The sequence below is a fragment of the Accipiter gentilis genome, chromosome 6, assembly GCF_929443795.1.
Source record: "Accipiter gentilis chromosome 6, bAccGen1.1, whole genome shotgun sequence".
NCBI lineage: Eukaryota > Metazoa > Chordata > Aves > Accipitriformes > Accipitridae > Astur > Astur gentilis.
In genome coordinates, this window is record NC_064885.1 from 17,216,115 (window position 1) to 17,235,193 (window position 19,079).

Here is a 19,079-nt window from a genome sequence, read left to right on the forward strand (position 1 = left end):
CCTCCGCCCCGCGCATGCGTTAAGAACGGCCGCCCTCTTGCCCCGCGCGCCCGTGGAGGGGGAGGCTCTCGCGAGGCTTCAGGGGGGAGCTGCTGCCAGGGGGCGCCGCGCGGGCGGGTGAGAGAAGCTGTAGCCGTTACAGCGCCCTGCCCAGCCGTTGAAACGGGTTCCTGACAGCCTAATGTTTGGAGAGACTAAGCTCAGGTGTTAGTGGTGGGAAACGGGAGACTGTTCGCTGCTTTCATACGGGGTCTGATTTAAACCTTTTTTTTTCTCTCCCCTAAACATTTCTTTGCATTTTTTTCTAGAAAATAATTTGATTTTAGCTTGCTAACTGAAGTGCTGGGGAACCTGAAGGAGCCTTTGAGGAAAAAAAGGCTATCTTGAGCCCTTGCATCAACATGGGAAATGAACAGCTGTACAGAAGTGTGAAATTGTTGTTATTTTAATAAAGATGTTTCTTTGTATGAGCCATATGGGAATGTCCGAGAGACTAAACCCCAGAAAATGTCACATGACTGCTTAAACCCGCAGCCCTGAACTACGCAAGGGTTACCCAACATCTCCACTGGTCAATCACAGGCACATCTGGTAAAAATGCTTCCTATACTGGTATAGGATGGGAGATCAAGAATTTCATCTACTGCCTTGAATAGAAAAGATTTTACCATTTAAGCAACAGGTGAATTTATCTGCTCCCTGCAAATCCAGTTAGCAAGAACTAATGTGAATCTCTACAAGGAGGTAGCAGAGCAAAACCACAGTTCAGGCACAGGTACGCACAGGGGCTCTGGATGCCACGATGCGGGTCAACAATTTTTATGTTGCTGCTGGCTGAGGAGGGGACCCGCAGCTAGCTGTGAAAACTGAGGGCTAGTTGTCTCAATGAATTTAGGTCTGACTGTCCTAGCTGAAGCTGCGGTTCAATCTAGTTCATGTGTGGGTGGTTCCTCCAGATTTAGCCTTCAGAATCGACTGAAAGCTAGTCCTGAACTCCCCTGTAATTGCTGACTTCTGGAGTAAACACAGGGGCAGAACAACCCCTGTCTTTCTCAGGAATTGTTATATTCTGTTTTAGTAACCTCTATCCTCTGAGCAGTTGCATTATTCAATTATTTGGCACACCTATGATACGTCAGCAGAGGATTACTAGGGATGACTTCTGTCATTGATGCATCATTTTAAAATGGAAAGCATATGGTGCTGGTCTGCCTCTTTTTTTCTGTGGCAAACAAAACATCTTCATTTTCTAAGAGGGTACAGGTTGATGTGTGACAAATAGAAAACTATTGAGACAGTGTCATTTGGGATATTTCTAAACAACAGTGATTTTTATAATCCTACATGCTACACTCTTGTTCAGGGACATCAAAATTTAGTAAGTTGAGAACTCTGGTCAAAATGAGTCAGTATTTCTTCTTGTGCTAGAGGCACTTTAGAATGGATGGCAGAGAGGTTAAGCCATTATAAACTAACACACTCCAGCAGCAAGCACAGTTTTAATGCAGGGAGTTCAGTGTACAGTGTTAAAACAGCTGAACTCTGAACTGAGTCAGTACTCAACATCTTCTACTGTGTTTCACTTAGGAGAAGCTGGCAGCAGAGCCAGATGTTTGTTGGATACAATCCTACATTCTTAGCAAAATTGCAGAAAACCGTTTTTTCCCCCACCTGAGAGCAGCATACATAAAACATATAGAGAATGATGTCTCTGTTTACAGCTCTATAGGTCTTTTCCACATAGGCCCAAAGGTCCCTTAGTGATCCTCAGGACCATGCTCTTAATGGTTATCACATCCTTTTTTCCCACTCCTATATGACTTTTACTGCTTTTAGCTCTTTGCACTGTGTGGTTTCACCTACATCTTTTCTCAAAGGAGCAGGCCCATGTGCCAGTATGTGATGGGAGGCTCCCATTGTTTCACTTATGTGATTTTTGTAAAGCAATGTAATGGTTTTCTACAACTGACTAAATAGAAGGCAGTATGACAACTTTAACGTGACCCATTACAACACAACAATTAAAGTTCCCTGCAGACAAAGCACTAAGGTAGGAAATAACAAGTTGGGAGTAATGTAACAGAAAATAATGGACAAGGGGAAACATAAATAGAAACTAACAAAAAAAAAGATTGAATATTGTTTACCAAGGTACCTGGAACTTGTACCAAAGTGCCCAGAAAACAAATAAGTCTATCACATACTAAAGTTCCAAGCAGGATCAGAGTATGACAATAGCCTTCCTTGGAAATTAGTCATTTATATATATGTGTCATGTTTTGCAGTGATGGCAAGCCACTGTCCCAAATTCCAGCTGTGCTGAGGCTGCATTGATGAGAGAATAGAGAATTTCTGCATTTACTGAAAATGGAAGGAGGCATAGAGGTTCCTTCCTAACAGTTATGAATTCCAATCCTTCTGAAACAAAGCCTCCTAACACTGAGCCTAGTGTCATGACATGCCATATACACCACACAAGAGAGGGTGCACCTGTGTCTTAAGCAGCTTCACCTCAGCAATGCTGAATAATTGGGCATCAATTCTGACACCTATTCTGCAGGTAACGTGTGTGCGTGCACTAGCGTGCGCACTAGCATGCACACTAGCATGCATGCTTGCATGCGCATGTCTTTGACCCTCATAAGCCAGAACTTGGCACTTACCAGCCTGTAATATACTCTTGTAATACCATCTTGGCTGCATCCCAAAAGGAAGGATGGAGTGACACTTAGACCATAATGGGATTGCACAGTGGGGGAGAATGACCTGCCTTCTAGCAAGCAGAGTAAGCAGTGCCCATTTGGTGTGTGTGAAGGTGTGTAATGACACAGATACCAGAGCCCCACCAGTCTCCCTCTCTTTACAACATCATGAACTGGCTGGAATGAAATAAGCCTTTCCCTGAGGGACAGAATGCTCAAGACAACCAAGGGATGCACTTGGAAATCCTTTACTGGTATGTACTTCTTATTTAGTTTGCTTTGTTCCCTGCAGTGCGCCTTTCAGAGTTAACAGACATCAGTGACTTAAAGCTACAAATCTGCTTAGAGGAATGGAAGGAGGTTAGCGTAGACAGGAGGGCTTCTGAATGAACAGTTTAAAAGACAAGTTGTTATATCCAAACCACCGCCCTTCAGAAACCTCAGAAAAAAACCTAGTTTAACATAAAATAATGCTTTGCATCTAGGACTCGGTGATGCAGAAATGACAAGGCCACTTTGATTTAGCTGGAGAGGAAATGTGAGAGGTAGTGCCATGTGCAAATTAAACCCTTTTGATCCTGACATCAATCTCTTAATTAGGAAGCTGTCAGGAAGAGGCAGTTTTGTTAACACATGTCTACCCGGTCAGAGCTGTTGCTCTTAACAACAGCAGGACTAAATTCACCAGGGATTTTCCAATTTTAATTTGTTGCTTTTCTCAGTGTATTATTCATCAGCATAGACCATACTACAAATTACCCCTAATTACAACTACAAATGTGTCTATACCCCACATAGTCCCTCACTAAACTCTGTCTTCAGCAGTACACAGAGTTGCTCACCCCTGGCAAGCTCCTGTCTTTCCCCATTTGCACAGCTCAGTGACATCCCAAACCTGAGCTACTCCTATTCACTCACAGGCAGTTCTCTGAAGAAGCCTTTAGCAAGGCACCTGCTCATCTGTCATTAGGTACATGTGCTTTACAAAGCATCTAGGCTGCTTCCACTTCATATATCAAGTCTCTACTCCTTCAGCTTATGTTTTCTGGCTCTTGAGTATGTCTAGACTTAACTGTGGAAATCCATCTTCCTTCCAATATGTATTTCAGCCATCCAATGAGTTGTGGTTTTCTTTCAGACTATCTTGAGTTCCCTATGTTTCCATCTCATACAGTTTATATACTGTACTAGGGCAGAAATACTGTACTTCTTTCTGAAATAGCACGCTCACTGCGTCTTGGGCACAAGTGTTAAAAATGTATATATTTTTAAAATGAGATTCTCTGCCCCAAAACACACACCATTTGGAATTTCAGCAGGTATGTTTCATTTGCTGAAGAAATATGCATGGCAGTTTTTTCCCTGTAGTCTAATTACACGAAAAGTTTTGGGTTTAGATACCTGTCTTGGTAGTATAAAAGTATGTACTTTGATTTATTTGCCAATATTTGACCTTCGTCTAATAACATCAGTACTGAAATTTTGTTAATCACATACAGCATACAGACTTCTTCTAAAAATTGTTGTATAACGAATAAATCTGCTAAAGAATTACTTTGAGGAAAAATCCTTGAATAAGAATTATTTGCACAATTAGAAACGTTAAGAAAGGTCTCCTCTCTGCTTTGCGGTTTCCTGCATTTCTCTAAAAGTCTCTGAGCCCTGAAGGGCCTGTGCTCTATTTCTGCACTTGTAGCTTCATTTCTGCTATAAAACTTAAACAAAACTCTCAGGTAAGGAGGCTAATATTAAACCACAAATACGTAATGTGGTTAAACTCACATTACTCCCAACTATTTATTGCTATGCTTGAATGATTACCTCTGATTTGGATATGGGACTACAGCAGGAGCCCCAAGAATCTGTCTCTGACATGGAGGCTTTTTGTTGTCCTTCCTATCATGCAGCTACACTGAACCTAGGAAACAAGAAAATAAGAATTAAGGTATTAGGTGTGTTAGCTCATGTTCACAATTATTGCACATTTTCATTTGCATGTTTAATAAAGGGCATACAGCATAGTGTGTAGTGAGGCAAGCCACCTGTTGTGTACGGTGCCCTGGAGGAAGGTTATACAGTTGGGTTAAGGTGCATGGAAAAAATCTTGTCTTCACGGTTTGGGCTCACCATTAGGGTTGAAATGTGCCTGACTCCTGGGTCCTTGCTCTGGATAGAGAAACCCTGTATCTGCCTCTGTACAGGTACGTTACACTTCCGTTTCTTTCCCATACATCACCTCTAGTGCTGGAATTCAACAGGATATGCAAGAAGGACACAGGATTACAGAGATTACATGTGGAGCGACCAGAAAGAGGGAAGCTCTTGGCCATCCTGTCCTAATTTGGAAAGAGAGAGTCAGGCACATAGGGAGTTAACATGCACCTAGATACTGGAACACGGGGACAGAGTGTTTGCTGGGAGATAAATTAATGATAACAAAACCAGGAAGTTTTGTCCCTTTATATACGTGTGTGTATCAATTTCAGTTAAGTGTCATGAGTTTATTTTGCTTTGAGCTCTAGGTACTGTGAAACACTCCAAACAGGACAAAGGCTGATGGGCATTTTCTGACCTTGCAGAAAGAGCTGTGCAAAACCAAGGGGAGAGATGAGAGATAAGGGCCTGATTTTCCTCTTATCTAGCAGGGTGACTCCAAGAGAATCCCAGAGAAGTCAGTGGTGTTGGAGCAGCGTAAGACCAGATGCTAAAGGGTTTTCTTCTGGGAGTGCTTTCCAGAAACCTGAAGGGATTCAGGCACAGTGGAGAGATTGTAGTTTAAGGTTCACCCAGGCAAGAATTAGCCTCCCTGCTTACTGGAACACCTGACATGGAAATGACATATATGCGGAACTGGGAGCAAAGTCCTGTAATAAATAACCATGCTTCAGTCATTTCCTCCTTTGTGCAGGAGGGAACTGGCACTTGGTGAGGGATCCCTTAATAGCACCGGTGCCCATTTCACCTTCCTTTTCCTTCTTACTCCAATGCTTATGAAAAAGAGGGAACTGGGTGCAGAAGCCAGACAGTGAAGATTTCTTCTGGAGAGGTCATTTCCCATCCTGTGGGGTGCAATTTGGTTTATGGTGCTGCATTACTTTGGAAAGAAAAGCAACAGAGCGAGCCAGGCATTGTCAGAAGGCAGCCATTCAAGCAGGTGGGTGGTTGGCCACTTATGACTTAACTGGGAATAAGCATTTTAAATGTTGAAACTGTGTATCCCAGGATTATGTGGGATCTCCTCCCTAGATGTCCATTCTTGGCTGCTATCATAGAGTGGATCTGGAGCTAGCTATACCTTTGATGTGACCTAGTATTGCCGTGCTTTGTGTTTGCATGTACCACTCCCTCTTTGTTCTGGGTAGACATTTCTGCTCTGTTGCAGTATTCTGGTTTCTGGCGCAGGTGAGAAAGTACCTGTCAGTTGTGAGCCACTGTGGCTGACCATGGCCCATCTTTGGCCTTTGTTTGCTATGTACCATGCTTTTGTACCACCTTGCATCGCTCATAGTAACAGGTCATCACATTGTTGAAGTTAATACGCAGACCCAGTTCCTGAGTCCTGAATAAGAACATGAGGACTTCACCCTAAGAATAACTGATTATGAAAGACAGAAGTTCCTTTTTGAGAGAGTGTAAGAAAACAACAGGAAAAAAACCAAGTAGCCAGAAAAAGAACAGGTGCATGTTGCATTGCTAAGTTTTCATAGATGTTGTGCTACAAAATTGACAATTGTCTTAGTTACAGATGAGCTCTGGAGGTTGCCCTAGTCTCACAGGGAAAATCAGTTCTTAATATAGTCAGACCGTGTTGTGTTGGGGACACAGCCCTTGCAGTTCCTTCATGTGCCAGCTTTTGTTATTAAGCATGACATTCCACTTCTCTTCTTGTTATTGGGTCACCAATGTGAAAATTACATTTAAAATTTCTGCTTTAAAATGTGTTAGCATTGGACTTCTACATCAGCAGTCCGCCATCTCTTGAAGTTTCTGTTTATTTTTCACTTTGGGATCACAATACATTTTGTAATTTTGATAATTAGCTATTTTCAGCATATCTTATGATAACTTTAAAGTGGTAAGTCATTCTGGGCTTGCTTGTAAACTCTGTTCAATCCACACTCCTGTATAGCCTGTTATAGCCACACATAGGGCACAAAGATCATGTAGCTTGTCAAGCACTTCCTACTTTCCATTTTGCTACCCCAATCGCCCTCCTTATGGATAAGACATTGGTGTAACCCACAACAGTGGCGGTATCTTGCATACAGGAGTATAATTGCTCCTTCCGTTTAGTCTGAAGAAAAGGTTGTTTATGCAGCCATCGATTTTAAATAAGACCATGATTTTTGGAAGATATTTATACCTTCCCAAACAACATAAGTAAAAAAAGGGGGCAACTATAGGAAAGCAAGTGATAAAATGAGCCCTAATTCTCTCACTGCAATTTTTCTTTTAACATTGAAGTTTATTAAAACAAGAGGGAGAAAACAACAGTAACCCTGAACTTCACCTTGAGGGTTTTTTAATGGTAATCTTCATTTTTCAAGAGCATGAATTTCCAAAAAGAAAGTGGTGACTTGAAAGACTTTTCTGATAATTTAGTTGCAAAGTTCTAAACCTCAGAAACTTGTATAGCTCCGCCATAAAATGAAGATAAATCATAAAATGATTTAAAAGATTCAATAAGAAAAGTAATGAAATTTGGGTATCTCTCAAAAATATATACTATACATATTACACAGAATTCTAAATAGTTATCAAACATTTTAAAAATAAGATTTTAAAGCCTTTACACATGATAGAAGAAATCTCAAGGATTTCAGTGAAATTATTGATGAAGTATCCCATTAATCACTAATATTAATGGTACTGCAAACTGGGATTTTGATCATTATCTGTATAGCACAGGTAGAAAATAGAGCTTCCAAATCAGTTAATTTCTAGTTTTCTTGTTTTGCTCAAAGTTTCTAGAGAACCTATCCAAAACTGAGGCAAGCACAATTTAGGGCCAGAATAAAATAACTTCTCAAAAGGCTATTAGACAACAAGAAATGTAGATTTGAATGTCAAGATAAAACCAGAACAGGTGTCTCTCTTCTTCATGGGGCATGTTCCGAGAGATCATGGACTTACCTGGAATAAGTGCCAAAGATTATTTTCTGGTCCTGTAGTGTCCACTCATCTTGTAAAGTGGTTTCCAAGCAGTGTGCTGTCAAACAGGAACGTGCAGAAGGGATGCAGATGGTTTGATATGTCCTCATTGAACACAAGTTGTAAAATGTGTTTGAGATAAAATGCTAAGAAAACATTATTAATAATAGATCATTAAAGGGTAAAAATAGAATTAATTTTTGGTCCAAGGTTAGCATTTTATGAAGCGTTTTGCTTATTGCAAGCACTTCATTCTTGTTATCAACTCTGAACTGAGCCTTTTCTCTGGGTGTGCTGAAACAATGGGTAGAGGGAGAGATCCTTTAGAGGAATGGAGGGAGCAGAATGGGTCACACAGCTGTGAGGAGTTTGTGAATATGAGGCTGTGGAGACCTGGGCTAATAATTGATGTCTGCTGCACACAGAAGCTACTGAATCCCAGGTTACTCAACAGCCCTAGCATGCATGGATCACTCCTGCTAGTAGGAAGAGATAACAGGTAAAAAATCCTGTCTGGAACTCTGGAAACATTTAAAGAGAACTTAGCAAAGAGTCTTTGCCCGTGATTTCCTGCACACAGTAAAACACATATAGCAGCCTTCCTGCTGTAGCAAGAGTGGGAGCCGGCAAGTCACACCTAGTCCTGGAATCACTCCCAAAATTCAGCTGCAGTAGCCTATGGGACAGGAAGCAGCTTCTGAAGACTTTGGTTCCTTGGTTGTTCCAAGGATCGCAGCCTAAACAGCATCAGACTTTAATCAAAGCACTGGTGTAGAATTCTGGCCACCAGTCTTTTCACTGTTGTGTTCTTGATAGTGAGCTCCTAATTTTATTGTGGTTCCCTCCAGTTCCTTATTTTCCAGCTCATGCCTTCTTTGCAACCCCTCCTATTCCAGCCAAGGAAGGCGAACTCTAAACCTCAGTTTCTCTACAGTAGTAGGTTCAAGCTGTGAGGGTCTGAGGGAGCTAAGCAGCTCAGGAAAGTATGAGTTTGTGTCACTGGGCTAGCCACTCATAGGAACTGAACTGGTGGGTTAATGGGTGTGCCAAAGGTAACTATTGTGCATCAAATTACATAGCATTGTGGGGTCTTTTTATTTGTGAGCCAAACTTGAAATTCAGCCAATAAATGTGCCTAGCATTTGATTGAGGGAACTATTCAGTATGAAAATGTGCACAGTGACCTCTTCAGGGTTGAGAGCATCTCCAGGGTTATGTGGTAGAACTCAGAGCAGACCACCACCCCAGTGCTGCAGGTTCTTTGCTTTGGGTAGGTGGTTTCCTTGTTTCTACATCTCTTCTGCTTTAACAAAATCCATAAGCAGAATTATTTTAAGGCATTTTTCTGTTATTTTTTACATGGAAACATCTCAAGGAAACCCCACTGTCTGTTCTGATCAAAGCCTGAGCCCTTCTCTGGCCTAATGTTATGTTCTTCTTGGCACTGCAGGTTACATACAGTGATCTGAAACATAATGGTCGTTTTCAGAAAGGTAAGTCCTATTCTTTGGTGTGATTTACTGATTAGCCTGCGGCCGAAAGAGGAGAAAATTACCTTAACATCATGGTTCAACTCAAAAAGAAAGTAGCAATCACCCAGTATGAACAAGGTATAAAATCATACCAATAAAATAATATCAATCTAGTCTAGAGATGCAGAGGTGTCTTGCCTAGCCTGGCTGTGCTCATGCTGAGCTGGTGACCTCTGTCACAAGGTGTGGCACTGAAACTGCACAGATTACATCTGGAGTTTTATTCAGTGCAAACAAGAGCTGTTAGCCTGTAATATTCCTCATAACCTTGTGCAATGCTTATAGATGCTTTACACTACAGTTGTTTGGTTTTAAGTGTAAGCCCATAAAGTATTTTGAGAGGAAAACCAAATAATATTTCAGTAAAAACCTTGAAACTTTGACAGTAAATGCTGGAGTATGTAACAAAAATTGTATATGACAAGACACTCAGCTAGAAAGCCAGTTCACACCCATTGAAGATCTGACCCACAGATCTGAGCTTTGTTCAGTTTTCATTCCAGCCATTACAGTAAAGCTTTCTGTTTGCATCTGTATTAGTGCCTGGAGCAAGAGAAGGTATTCCTGGGGGCTTGGAGTAGGGAAGTATAACCAAGACAGTAGCACAGGCAACACCAAGTTGCTGTTCATTCCTAGGACAGGGCAGCTGTAGCTCACAGAGTGAGCTCCACTGACAGCAGAGCAGTTCTTGCTTGCTTGCTCTGCAGAGAGGCAGCATATTGCCATGCCTCTACAAATGTGAATAGAAGAGCTGGGCTGAATAAAGAATGCTTTTTTTTTTTCCAATGAGAGATCATGTATGCACTTAACATTTCTACGTGATTTTAGCTATAGCAGAAAGTATATCTGAAAACTCTTGGAACAGAGCCCTCTACATTTCCAGGCACCTAGTCTGTACATCTGTTTGTTTATTTTTCTTTTTCCTGGTAATGACTGTGTTTTCAAGCATCTCTTCTGAAAGAATACCATAGCTAATGTGAGGCTGCCAGGGCACTTTACCAGCCTTCACTGTGCCCTCCCACTGATCTGTGGGAGGTAGTGGATCTGAGTAATTGCTGTCCTTGTAAAAGGTGCTGCCTCATTTCTTCTTGTGAGATAGCTGGGTTTGATGACTTGTCCAAAGTAATTTTCCAGGTCAGCTGTGGAACTGGGAGCAGAACTCAGAGGTCCCAATACTATAACCGTTAGACTGTACTGCCTGTGAGCAGTAAGAACTTACCCAGTTAAACACTGCTAAAGAAATCAAATCACTAAAAAATTAAGACCAAGAGATGTATGCCTGTAGGCTACATGGCATCAAGTATGTCACTGTACTTGACGATATCTTTTCTTCTGCCCAGGGTGATCATGTGTGGCTGGACACTCAGCTAAACAGTGAATTTAATGTCCCCATCGGGGCAGTTGTGAAGGACTCTGACTCAGGACGGATCTTGCTGGAGGATGATGAAGGCAAGGTGGGATACACTATAACTTTCTCTAAAGATGAACATAAAATTTAAAACCACAAAGTACAAAAGTATGGCCCTGTTGGGTCAGATCAAAGCTCCATCTAGTGAAATGGTCTGACTTTGATAATGTCTGGTAGGATATACTGAAAGAAAGAATATAAAAATAAGCAAGTATAGGGTGATACCCTAGTATCTCCAGGTCCCAGCACTATGAAGTCTCAGAGCTCCCTCAGCTAGAGGTTGTATCTACTTAGTTAAGGAAAGGAAATGGACAGGCTCCAGTCCCTAAATCTGGTGGAGCCTTAGGTGAAATCATGTTCCCAGTGAAGCCAGTTGGGGTTTCATCCCTACCTCATACAATGTTGTGGCTGTGATGACCTGGCAGAGCTGCACTCTGAACAATGCTAAATTTGGCGATGTCCAGGACCCACCTGAAAGGCTTCATCCACTGTTTTAAATCATCTGGTCCTGGGGAGCAGCAAACCAGTTAATTTCTGTAGCTTAGTCAACTGTTTGTTAGAATATGCTACTTTGAGCATCGATTATACTAAAGCTCGCTCTGGTCTAACATGGCTCTCCTTTGGTTTCCTCTGGGCAACAGCATAACACATTAAAGCTGATGCCTTACCTTTTTCAGGAACACTGGATCACGGCTCGGAACATGCACATGGTGCGACTGATGCACCCCTCTTCTGTCCAGGGTGTGGAAGACATGATCTGCCTTGGGGATCTCCATGAAGCAGGCATGGTGCACAACCTCCTCATCCGCCACCAGGAGCACAAAATCTATGTGAGTGCCAAGGTCACCAGGCATAGTACTTTCCAGGAACAATGTCTACTACACATTTAGTGGAGCCACCTGAGCAGCCTGCAAGCCTTTCACTTATGGGGCTGTCTGCTTCCTTTACTGATTGAGGGTGCCAGGGAGACACAATGTATTTTTTCTCTTCTTTCATTCAAGTACTTTGGCTGTGAAGAAGAGAGCTAATAGCAGTCTCTGAAATCACAGAGATATGCATAGGTAGTGACCCTGCTTACTTTCTCCTAGAGTGATCATTTCCACCAGTGACTGACAGTTAGCTAAATCCAGCCCATGTTACAACTTAGTGCTGCTATTACATGCAGCTGTGACCCAGATCAATCTAACTAGAACACAGTGACATGATTTGGATTATCCTCCAGTCCAAGTCAATATTTACTTGATTTTGATGTAATAAAATAGATAAAGAATAAATCTGGATATTTAGGACACCTGGTTTCATTTCTTGTCCATTACAAGTTTTATCTGTGACTGAGCAATTTGGCATTTTTAGCTTCTTTGTTCCTTAGTTCCCAGTTTGTAATATGATAATAACATTCAGGTTTTTCCATGCTTTGCCTCCCATATTATATATACTATAGGACTGGTGTATAGGACTATATACACTGCCTCTTACAACACAGATGTGGTGATGTTTAGTGTAAACAAGGACTGATTTTATAGATGCTGCAGTTATAACTACCAAGATGTGTGTATAGACCTGTTATATTAGACACTAGCAGTCTGCAGGTGTCTTATATAGAAGTTCTTGAACAATATTATTGCCTTGCATTTCTACAGCCTTCAACAGCCTCCATTTCAATGGTGCTGTTGTTTACAAATGTTACTAAATGACTGCATGAATGACACAACCATAACTTTGCCCATTAGCAAAGTTCAGCTACATCTGCACTAGACCAAAAAAGCAGCTTAACAAAACACTATAAAACAGCATATGATAACACACAAAACTGCCAGGTCAAATTGGACTTTCTTGTGCTTTAGCTTGAGACAGTGAACTGAGCTGTGATTTGGCAAGGAGATTGTAGCTAGCATTCTTCCTTTTACAAAAACCTTCACATCCTGGGATATTTAATAGCAGCTTACAGCGAGGAACCAGGCTCAGCCTCACCTAAGTGCTGCTGTGGATCTCCCAGGCTTCCCACCTGCCTCTGTTTAGATTTATACTGTAAGTGGCTTTGGTTGTATTCTTGTTTGCAGGTTTGCTGCTAGAGGTAACACTCATAAATGTTTTCCAGACTTACACAGGATCAATCTTGGTAGCAGTGAATCCATACCAGCTGCTGCCCCTCTACACAGTCGATCAGATCAGACTGTACTTTAACAAGAGGATTGGAGAGCTACCACCTCATGTCTTCGCCATTGCAGACAACTGTTATTTCAATATGAAGAGGAATAAGAGGGACCAGTGCTGTGTGATCAGGTGACTGGACTCAGAGGACAAGTAGCAGAAACCAAGTCTGGCATGTTTTTGAGGCACCTTTCTGGATCCGAGAGACCTTCCAAATGGAAGGGCACAGATAAGACTAGAGACAACAGGAAGGAAATATTTTCTCCCCTGCTACTTCCTTTTCAGTTAGGGCTGCAAAAGTTAGAATGTAAGCAAGGGATTTCGGAAGTCCGTTGTTTTCCCCCAGAATCTTTGAATGTGGTGATACATTCTGCACATGGTCACTACATATAGAAACATAAAATATGAGCCTGTGTGATGTAAGGCTATGTTTTACCATGGGGACATGATAATTACATTACATGTATTTTCTGAGAATAGAGATTTCCTGGAGAGAAACAACCTCTGCTAACCTGAAGGTGGAGGGAAGCTTTCTTCATCCTATAAACACATAACATGTATCCATTTTCTGTTAATCATCAGTGTGAAGAATCAGATAGTCTCATTGCAATAATATCTAATTATAGCTGAGGCAATTCAACTGATCTGCTAAGACTAGCATTGAAAATCTGGTAATGTGTTAAAGGATAAAAGCAAGTGGTCATTTAATTTGCACTGGTATAGAATATCTTCCATGGATTTGCTTGTTTTTAATCAGTGGGAGAATTTAGTCCTCAGCCTAAGTCTAGAAGACAACTTAAATTTTAGCAGATAAGATGATGAAAGACAAATTCTCCAGCCCTCCATGAAAGACAGTCTGATCTGCCCTCACAGGGTTAATATAAGTGGGATTATTTTTTTTTTAAACTTGGTCTGCCATTTTGCCAAAAAAGAAGAAAGGAAGCCTGTCATGGTCTTGTTTCTTACTGCAGTGGAGAATCTGGAGCTGGGAAGACTGAAAGCACAAAGCTAATACTACAGTTTTTGGCAGCTGTCAGTGGCCAGCATTCCTGGATAGAGCAGCAAATCCTAGAGGCCAACCCCATTCTAGAAGGTGCGTTATTTAGCAAACATGCCTGATTTACCACCTTTATCTCAGGATTTTTGTATCAGGACAAAAATTCAGAAACAGATCTTTGAACCATTGTATTTGCATAACTGCTAAAACCCCTGAAACACTGGTGATGCAGGGTAGAAGTGCTCTATACTTTTCTGCCATGTCTCCATGAAGCATCTCCCACGCTGTAGGAGGAGGTGCCACTATAGTATGTAACCTGGAACTGCCAGGAGAACAAGAGTCCTTGGGAATGCAGACCCCAAGGTAAAGACCCCTGGTTTAACATTCACACTAGATAGTGGCAAAGTGACTGGCCAAGTGTGGATGTTTCTATAGGGGAGCTCCCTGAGACACCCATCTTTCTCTGTAGAGGGATCAAGTGTGTTCCCAGGAAGTCCTTCTGGAGGTCTTTAGAATTGCCCAGCTCTGTTGGCTGGCCAGATATAGGATATGTTTGGATCATTTGAATATGTCTTTTAGGACCCAATTATCAGGATACACAGTATCCCTGTCTCTCTCTTTAGGAGGCAGTCTGAGACCAGACATTGTTCAGGGCTTATCAGCACTGTCATTTGGAACACAACATGTAAAATACCAGCAGCAAAAAAGGAAGGGCATAAAAATAGACCTGATGTTCATTAACTGCAATAATCCATATACTGTCTCTGTCCCCTGCCCATCAGCTTTTGGAAATGCCAAGACAATTCGAAATGACAATTCAAGCCGCTTTGGGAAATACATTGATATTCACTTCAACCACAACGGTGTAATAGAAGGAGCCCGGATAGAACAGTTTCTCCTGGAGAAGTCCCGGGTTTGCCGGCAGGTGAGGGCACTGGCAGATGTACATTTTGCCTGCTCCTGTGTTACAAGCTTATGCTGACAAGGTTGTCCATTGGCCTATTTCTTTCTTTTAGGCTCCAGAGGAGAGGAACTATCACATCTTCTACTGCATGCTAATGGGGATGAATACAGAGCAGAAAAAGATGCTGAATCTGGGCACTGCTTCAGAGTACACTTATCTCACAATGGTAATAGTCTCTGCTTTCTTCTCCATTATCCCTGTGCCTTTTGATCTCTCAGCGAGTGATTACAATCAATCGGAGCTGCAGATGGGTAGTTACCAAATATGAACAGTCCTTTCCTTAGTGTACCAGAAGCAGTAACATCAAAAGTGCTGTTAGCCTCAGTTTCAAAGACTTATTGTAATGTCTGCCAGTGGGAGGCAGCTTGTGGCTGTTCAAAGCTATCTATCGAAGTCAGACTTAAGAAACATAAAGGACGTCTTAAAGTAGGTGGGAAATAACCCCTGCTTTCACAGGCTCTCAGATTTCAGATGAATGCAAGGGTTCTCATGCCAGGGAGAATACTAATCAGGTATGTATACCTTAGGGGAAATGAATAAGCAGAAACAGTGCCAAGAATCCTAGTCCTTATATCTGATTAACCTTATATACATAATGCAGGAAGCTGGCATTCAATCTAACCTCCCCAACAGCTGATGTTAATGTCCCTGTGTGGGTTTATGTTGTTATTGTGGCAAGAGTGGTATGTTCATAGGTGAGATTTTTGAAAATAGTTAATTGGTTGGTTTAGGGCATGAAAGCCTTTGTGAATATCCTGTTCTTTAGGCTGTGCAGATACCTCATATTAAATATGTCAGCTGGTTTGATTTGGGCTGTTCTACAGCTATGGAGAAAATGGGGCTAAGTCCTGCCTCTGCTGAAGTTAATGGGAGCTGGGTATCTAGTTTCAGAGGAAATTAAATCAAGCCTATAAAGCTTTTTTTGGAGTCTCAAAAGCAAAGCAATTAAAGTTGCTGGAGATGTTTTCAAATTTAATGTTTTCAAAATAGCAATGATCTTGCAGCAAGAGCTGATGACTGCAATTCACACATTGGCCATTCCATAAAAAGGTCTGATGTTCCCTGGGTCAGGAGTAGGGCAGTATAATACAGAGATAGGAGGATTAGATTAAAGGAGAACACATCCATGGTTTTGTTCAGGTCAGCTGTTGGCACAAGCTGACATGTTTACATGCTGTAAACTGAAATGTCTAGGAATACTTAATTTTTTTTATCATCACACTATATTGTTGGTAATAACAAGGATTAGAAAAAAAAAACACATTTTCCCATCTCCATTAGGGCTGAAAATAGTTTCTATCAAGAGCAGCATCCTAGGACTTACTGTGCAGGCTTTGTTGAGAGTTCCTCTGATGCTGCCTTGGATGCTTCCATCTGTCTTCCACTAGAACCTAATATTCTTATTTTGAGATTTGCCTTCTAGTACTGATCCAGTCCTACTTGCTTTGGTTTGGGATTAGGGCTCTTAATTGTCCACTGACAAGGCAGAGAGAGGAAACCAAAGAAACAGACATGGCCTTGTAAGTGTAGGTAACCTTGTCAATCTTTTTTGTCCTTCTATGTTCCAGAGCAGCCTTCCCCTCAGCTTTTCCTTTTGGCTTCTCCAGTATTCAGTCTAGCCCTGGAAAAATGCATTATTTAGCCCTCTGCTAATGGGTTCTTCTTGAGAGTGGAGATGAGGGAAGAAACAGCCATGGGAAAAGCATACAGAAAGTCTAAATAGGTTTTTACCTTTTGTCTTGTGGCAAGTGGCTCACAGGGTATCCACATTGTGTACAAGGGTTTGCCAGCCTGCAGGTCCTTTCTTCCTTGTACAAGTACCGGGAGGATTTTCCTTACCTGTGGGTGTGGTGTTTTGCAGGGCAACTGCATGTCCTGTGACAGCCGGAATGATGCAAAGGATTATGCCCACATCCGCTCGGCTATGAAGATCCTCATGTTCTCAGATTCTGAGCACTGGGACATCAGCAAACTGCTGGCTGCAATCCTGCACCTAGGGAATGTAGAGTTCGAAGGTAAACTCAGCATTGTCTGCCTTTCCTCAGACTTGATAGTAAAGGCCTAAAGGTGCTGCCTGCTTCCATCTGTATGGATTAGGTTGTGCTGCTCTGCCCTGTATAAACAGATGAACAGGGTTGGAAGGGCAGGCAGATAAGCACCATGAAATTCTGATTTGTGACTCTACTGCCTAGTCTTTTGAAAAACATCATCTTACTATTATTTTGTCATGCCGTCAGGTTTCCATGGTTATAAATAGGCCCTTATCACACAAACTGAAACAACAGATAATATGCCATGTTAAATTTGCTGATTGTTGTGCTACGCAAGCCAGAGGACACAGGTAGGAGCTGAGTGACGTTTTCTGTGGAAATGATAGAAGTCATTCTCCTGGCTAAGTCTGGTGAACACTCACCTGTGTAAGGGCACTTCTGTTATGGCACAGGTATGGTATGAGACACCCACCAGCAGGATGCCAGAAGCTCTCACTTTTTAGCAAAGAACTCCTCCTCACTTTGTGATACAGAGGGCCCAATACAGTGATGCCAGCTTGATTCTTTGGAGAATGCTGGCTGCTAAAATGAGGGATTTCTCTCAATCCCTTTTGTTGTCTAAATTTCCCACAAGCCAGATACACAGAAAGAAACATTTTCAGAAACACATTTTCTTAAGTCAGATACCACTTTCCCAGATTCCCAATAGCTACTATTTAAAATGAATAACCTTGTCAGTTTTGTTGCTATTTTTAGCCTGATGTTCTGGATTTGTGAGGGCCCCATACATCCCAGGATCCTTGGGTGAAATCAGGACCCTCCTTAGTAAAATCATCAAACCCAGGAATTTCAAAAGAGAACTTACTGCCTTGCCACATTCCCAGAGCTACAGGGTTACAGAAATATGGCTGCAATAACAGCACAGACCCCACTGTAGCAGAAATGATTCACCCTGAGATTGACTGTTTCCTCATTGTAGCGGCCGTGTATGACAACTTGGACTGTTCTGATGTGATGGACTCACCACACTTTTCAATCGCAACCAAATTGCTTGAGGTAATGGACTCTCATCTTCTCCTACTAGTTCTCTCCTTCACCCTTCACCCTTCATCTCCCTGAGCACACTGACAAAGAATGTCCCTGTGGAGTATTTATGTATGGATACACATACAACAGGCATGTCCCCTTCTTCCTGCTGACACTCAAGTGATACTGTTGCAGATGACTCTCTGAGCTAGGAGATCTTTAACTGGGACATCAGGCCACCAGTGAATGCTGCTGGACAGCCAGTTTGTCATGGCCCTCTTGCTGAGACAGACATTGCTAGATCTCCTTTATCCACCTGGAACAACCAGGTTGCCATAACTGTTCTTCCAGGTGGACTCCAGTGAACTCCAGAACAGCCTCACAAACCTCTCCATCATTGTTCGAGGAGAAAGTGTGTCCAGGCCTCTGAACATAGTTCAAGCTGCAGATGGGAGGGATGCCTTTGTGAAGGTACTGGTGCATACATCTTCTCTGTTTAAAGATTGGGGATCCTTTCAGAGCTGTCTGTCTTACTGGTTGAGTAGCCTTATGCGGCAAACATTCACCTAGAGGGCTCTGGTCCCTCGTAGGTTTCAGGCACAGTTTGACAGTACTTTAGCAGCATGATAGCAAGCAGTAAGCTATATCTAAAGGCTGTAATGATGGGCTCTAATTCCTCTTTAATTTTTTCTTAGGGTATATATGGACGGATTTTCCTGTGGATCGTGAACAAGATCAACTCAGCCATTTTCAACCCAACTTCTCAGAAGCCTAAAGACAGTCGTCAGTCCATTGGGCTGTTGGACATTTTTGGGTTTGAAAACTTTAGCAACAACAGGTAGGAGGGTCTAGATTCATTTCCACTGGGAAGCAGAAAAGCAGCTGGTATAAAAAGAAAAAAATGAAAAAACAAACAGACACACACTTTTTCATTATCATCTTGATTCTTAGAAAAGCAGTGAAATTTTCATCACTGAATTTTCCCAATGATGATCACGCACAGGTTCCATTTTTCTACAGTCTTGGTGATGTTTCTGCCTCCTGCCCCAACCTTCATTTTGGTGCAGCCATTGCTGCTGTTGTATGGTACCATATCAATAGTACTCCACAAAACATCAGCACATATTCTGCAGTCTTTTCCAATCCATTTCAAGTGA

General features: G+C 42.0%; 1 protein-coding gene and 1 long non-coding RNA gene across 5 annotated transcripts in view; one reads left to right on the top strand and one right to left on the bottom strand.

The window, feature by feature from the left end:
• Nucleotides 1–2,253: 2,253 nt before the first annotated feature.
• LOC126039198 (uncharacterized) lies at nucleotides 2,254–11,568 on the bottom strand. Its single transcript, XR_007506251.1, has 4 exons — nucleotides 11,462–11,568; nucleotides 7,836–7,911; nucleotides 4,524–4,620; nucleotides 2,254–2,325 (listed from the first exon to the last, which is right to left on the bottom strand). It is a non-coding gene; the product is annotated as an uncharacterized LOC126039198 (long non-coding RNA).
• Nucleotides 2,824–19,079, top strand: part of MYO7B (myosin VIIB) — a 58,435-nt gene continuing 42,179 nt past the window's right edge. For 2 of the 4 annotated variants that reach the window (XM_049801902.1, XM_049801901.1), the window contains exons 1-12: nucleotides 2,824–2,956; nucleotides 9,304–9,346; nucleotides 10,726–10,839; nucleotides 11,471–11,623; nucleotides 12,892–13,076; nucleotides 13,916–14,037; nucleotides 14,724–14,866; nucleotides 14,958–15,071; nucleotides 16,767–16,920; nucleotides 17,876–17,952; nucleotides 18,274–18,393; nucleotides 18,618–18,760. In XM_049801902.1, the coding sequence (XP_049657859.1) occupies nucleotides 9,329–9,346; nucleotides 10,726–10,839; nucleotides 11,471–11,623; nucleotides 12,892–13,076; nucleotides 13,916–14,037; nucleotides 14,724–14,866; nucleotides 14,958–15,071; nucleotides 16,767–16,920; nucleotides 17,876–17,952; nucleotides 18,274–18,393; nucleotides 18,618–18,760 (1,343 nt within the window). In that variant the 5' untranslated portion in view covers nucleotides 2,824–2,956; nucleotides 9,304–9,328. Of the gene's footprint in view, nucleotides 2,957–9,303; nucleotides 9,347–10,725; nucleotides 10,840–11,470; nucleotides 11,624–12,891; nucleotides 13,077–13,915; nucleotides 14,038–14,723; nucleotides 14,867–14,957; nucleotides 15,072–16,766; nucleotides 16,921–17,875; nucleotides 17,953–18,273; nucleotides 18,394–18,617; nucleotides 18,761–19,079 lie in introns of those variants that run through there. The other 2 variants (XM_049801903.1, XM_049801904.1) reach the window with 2 other exon arrangements.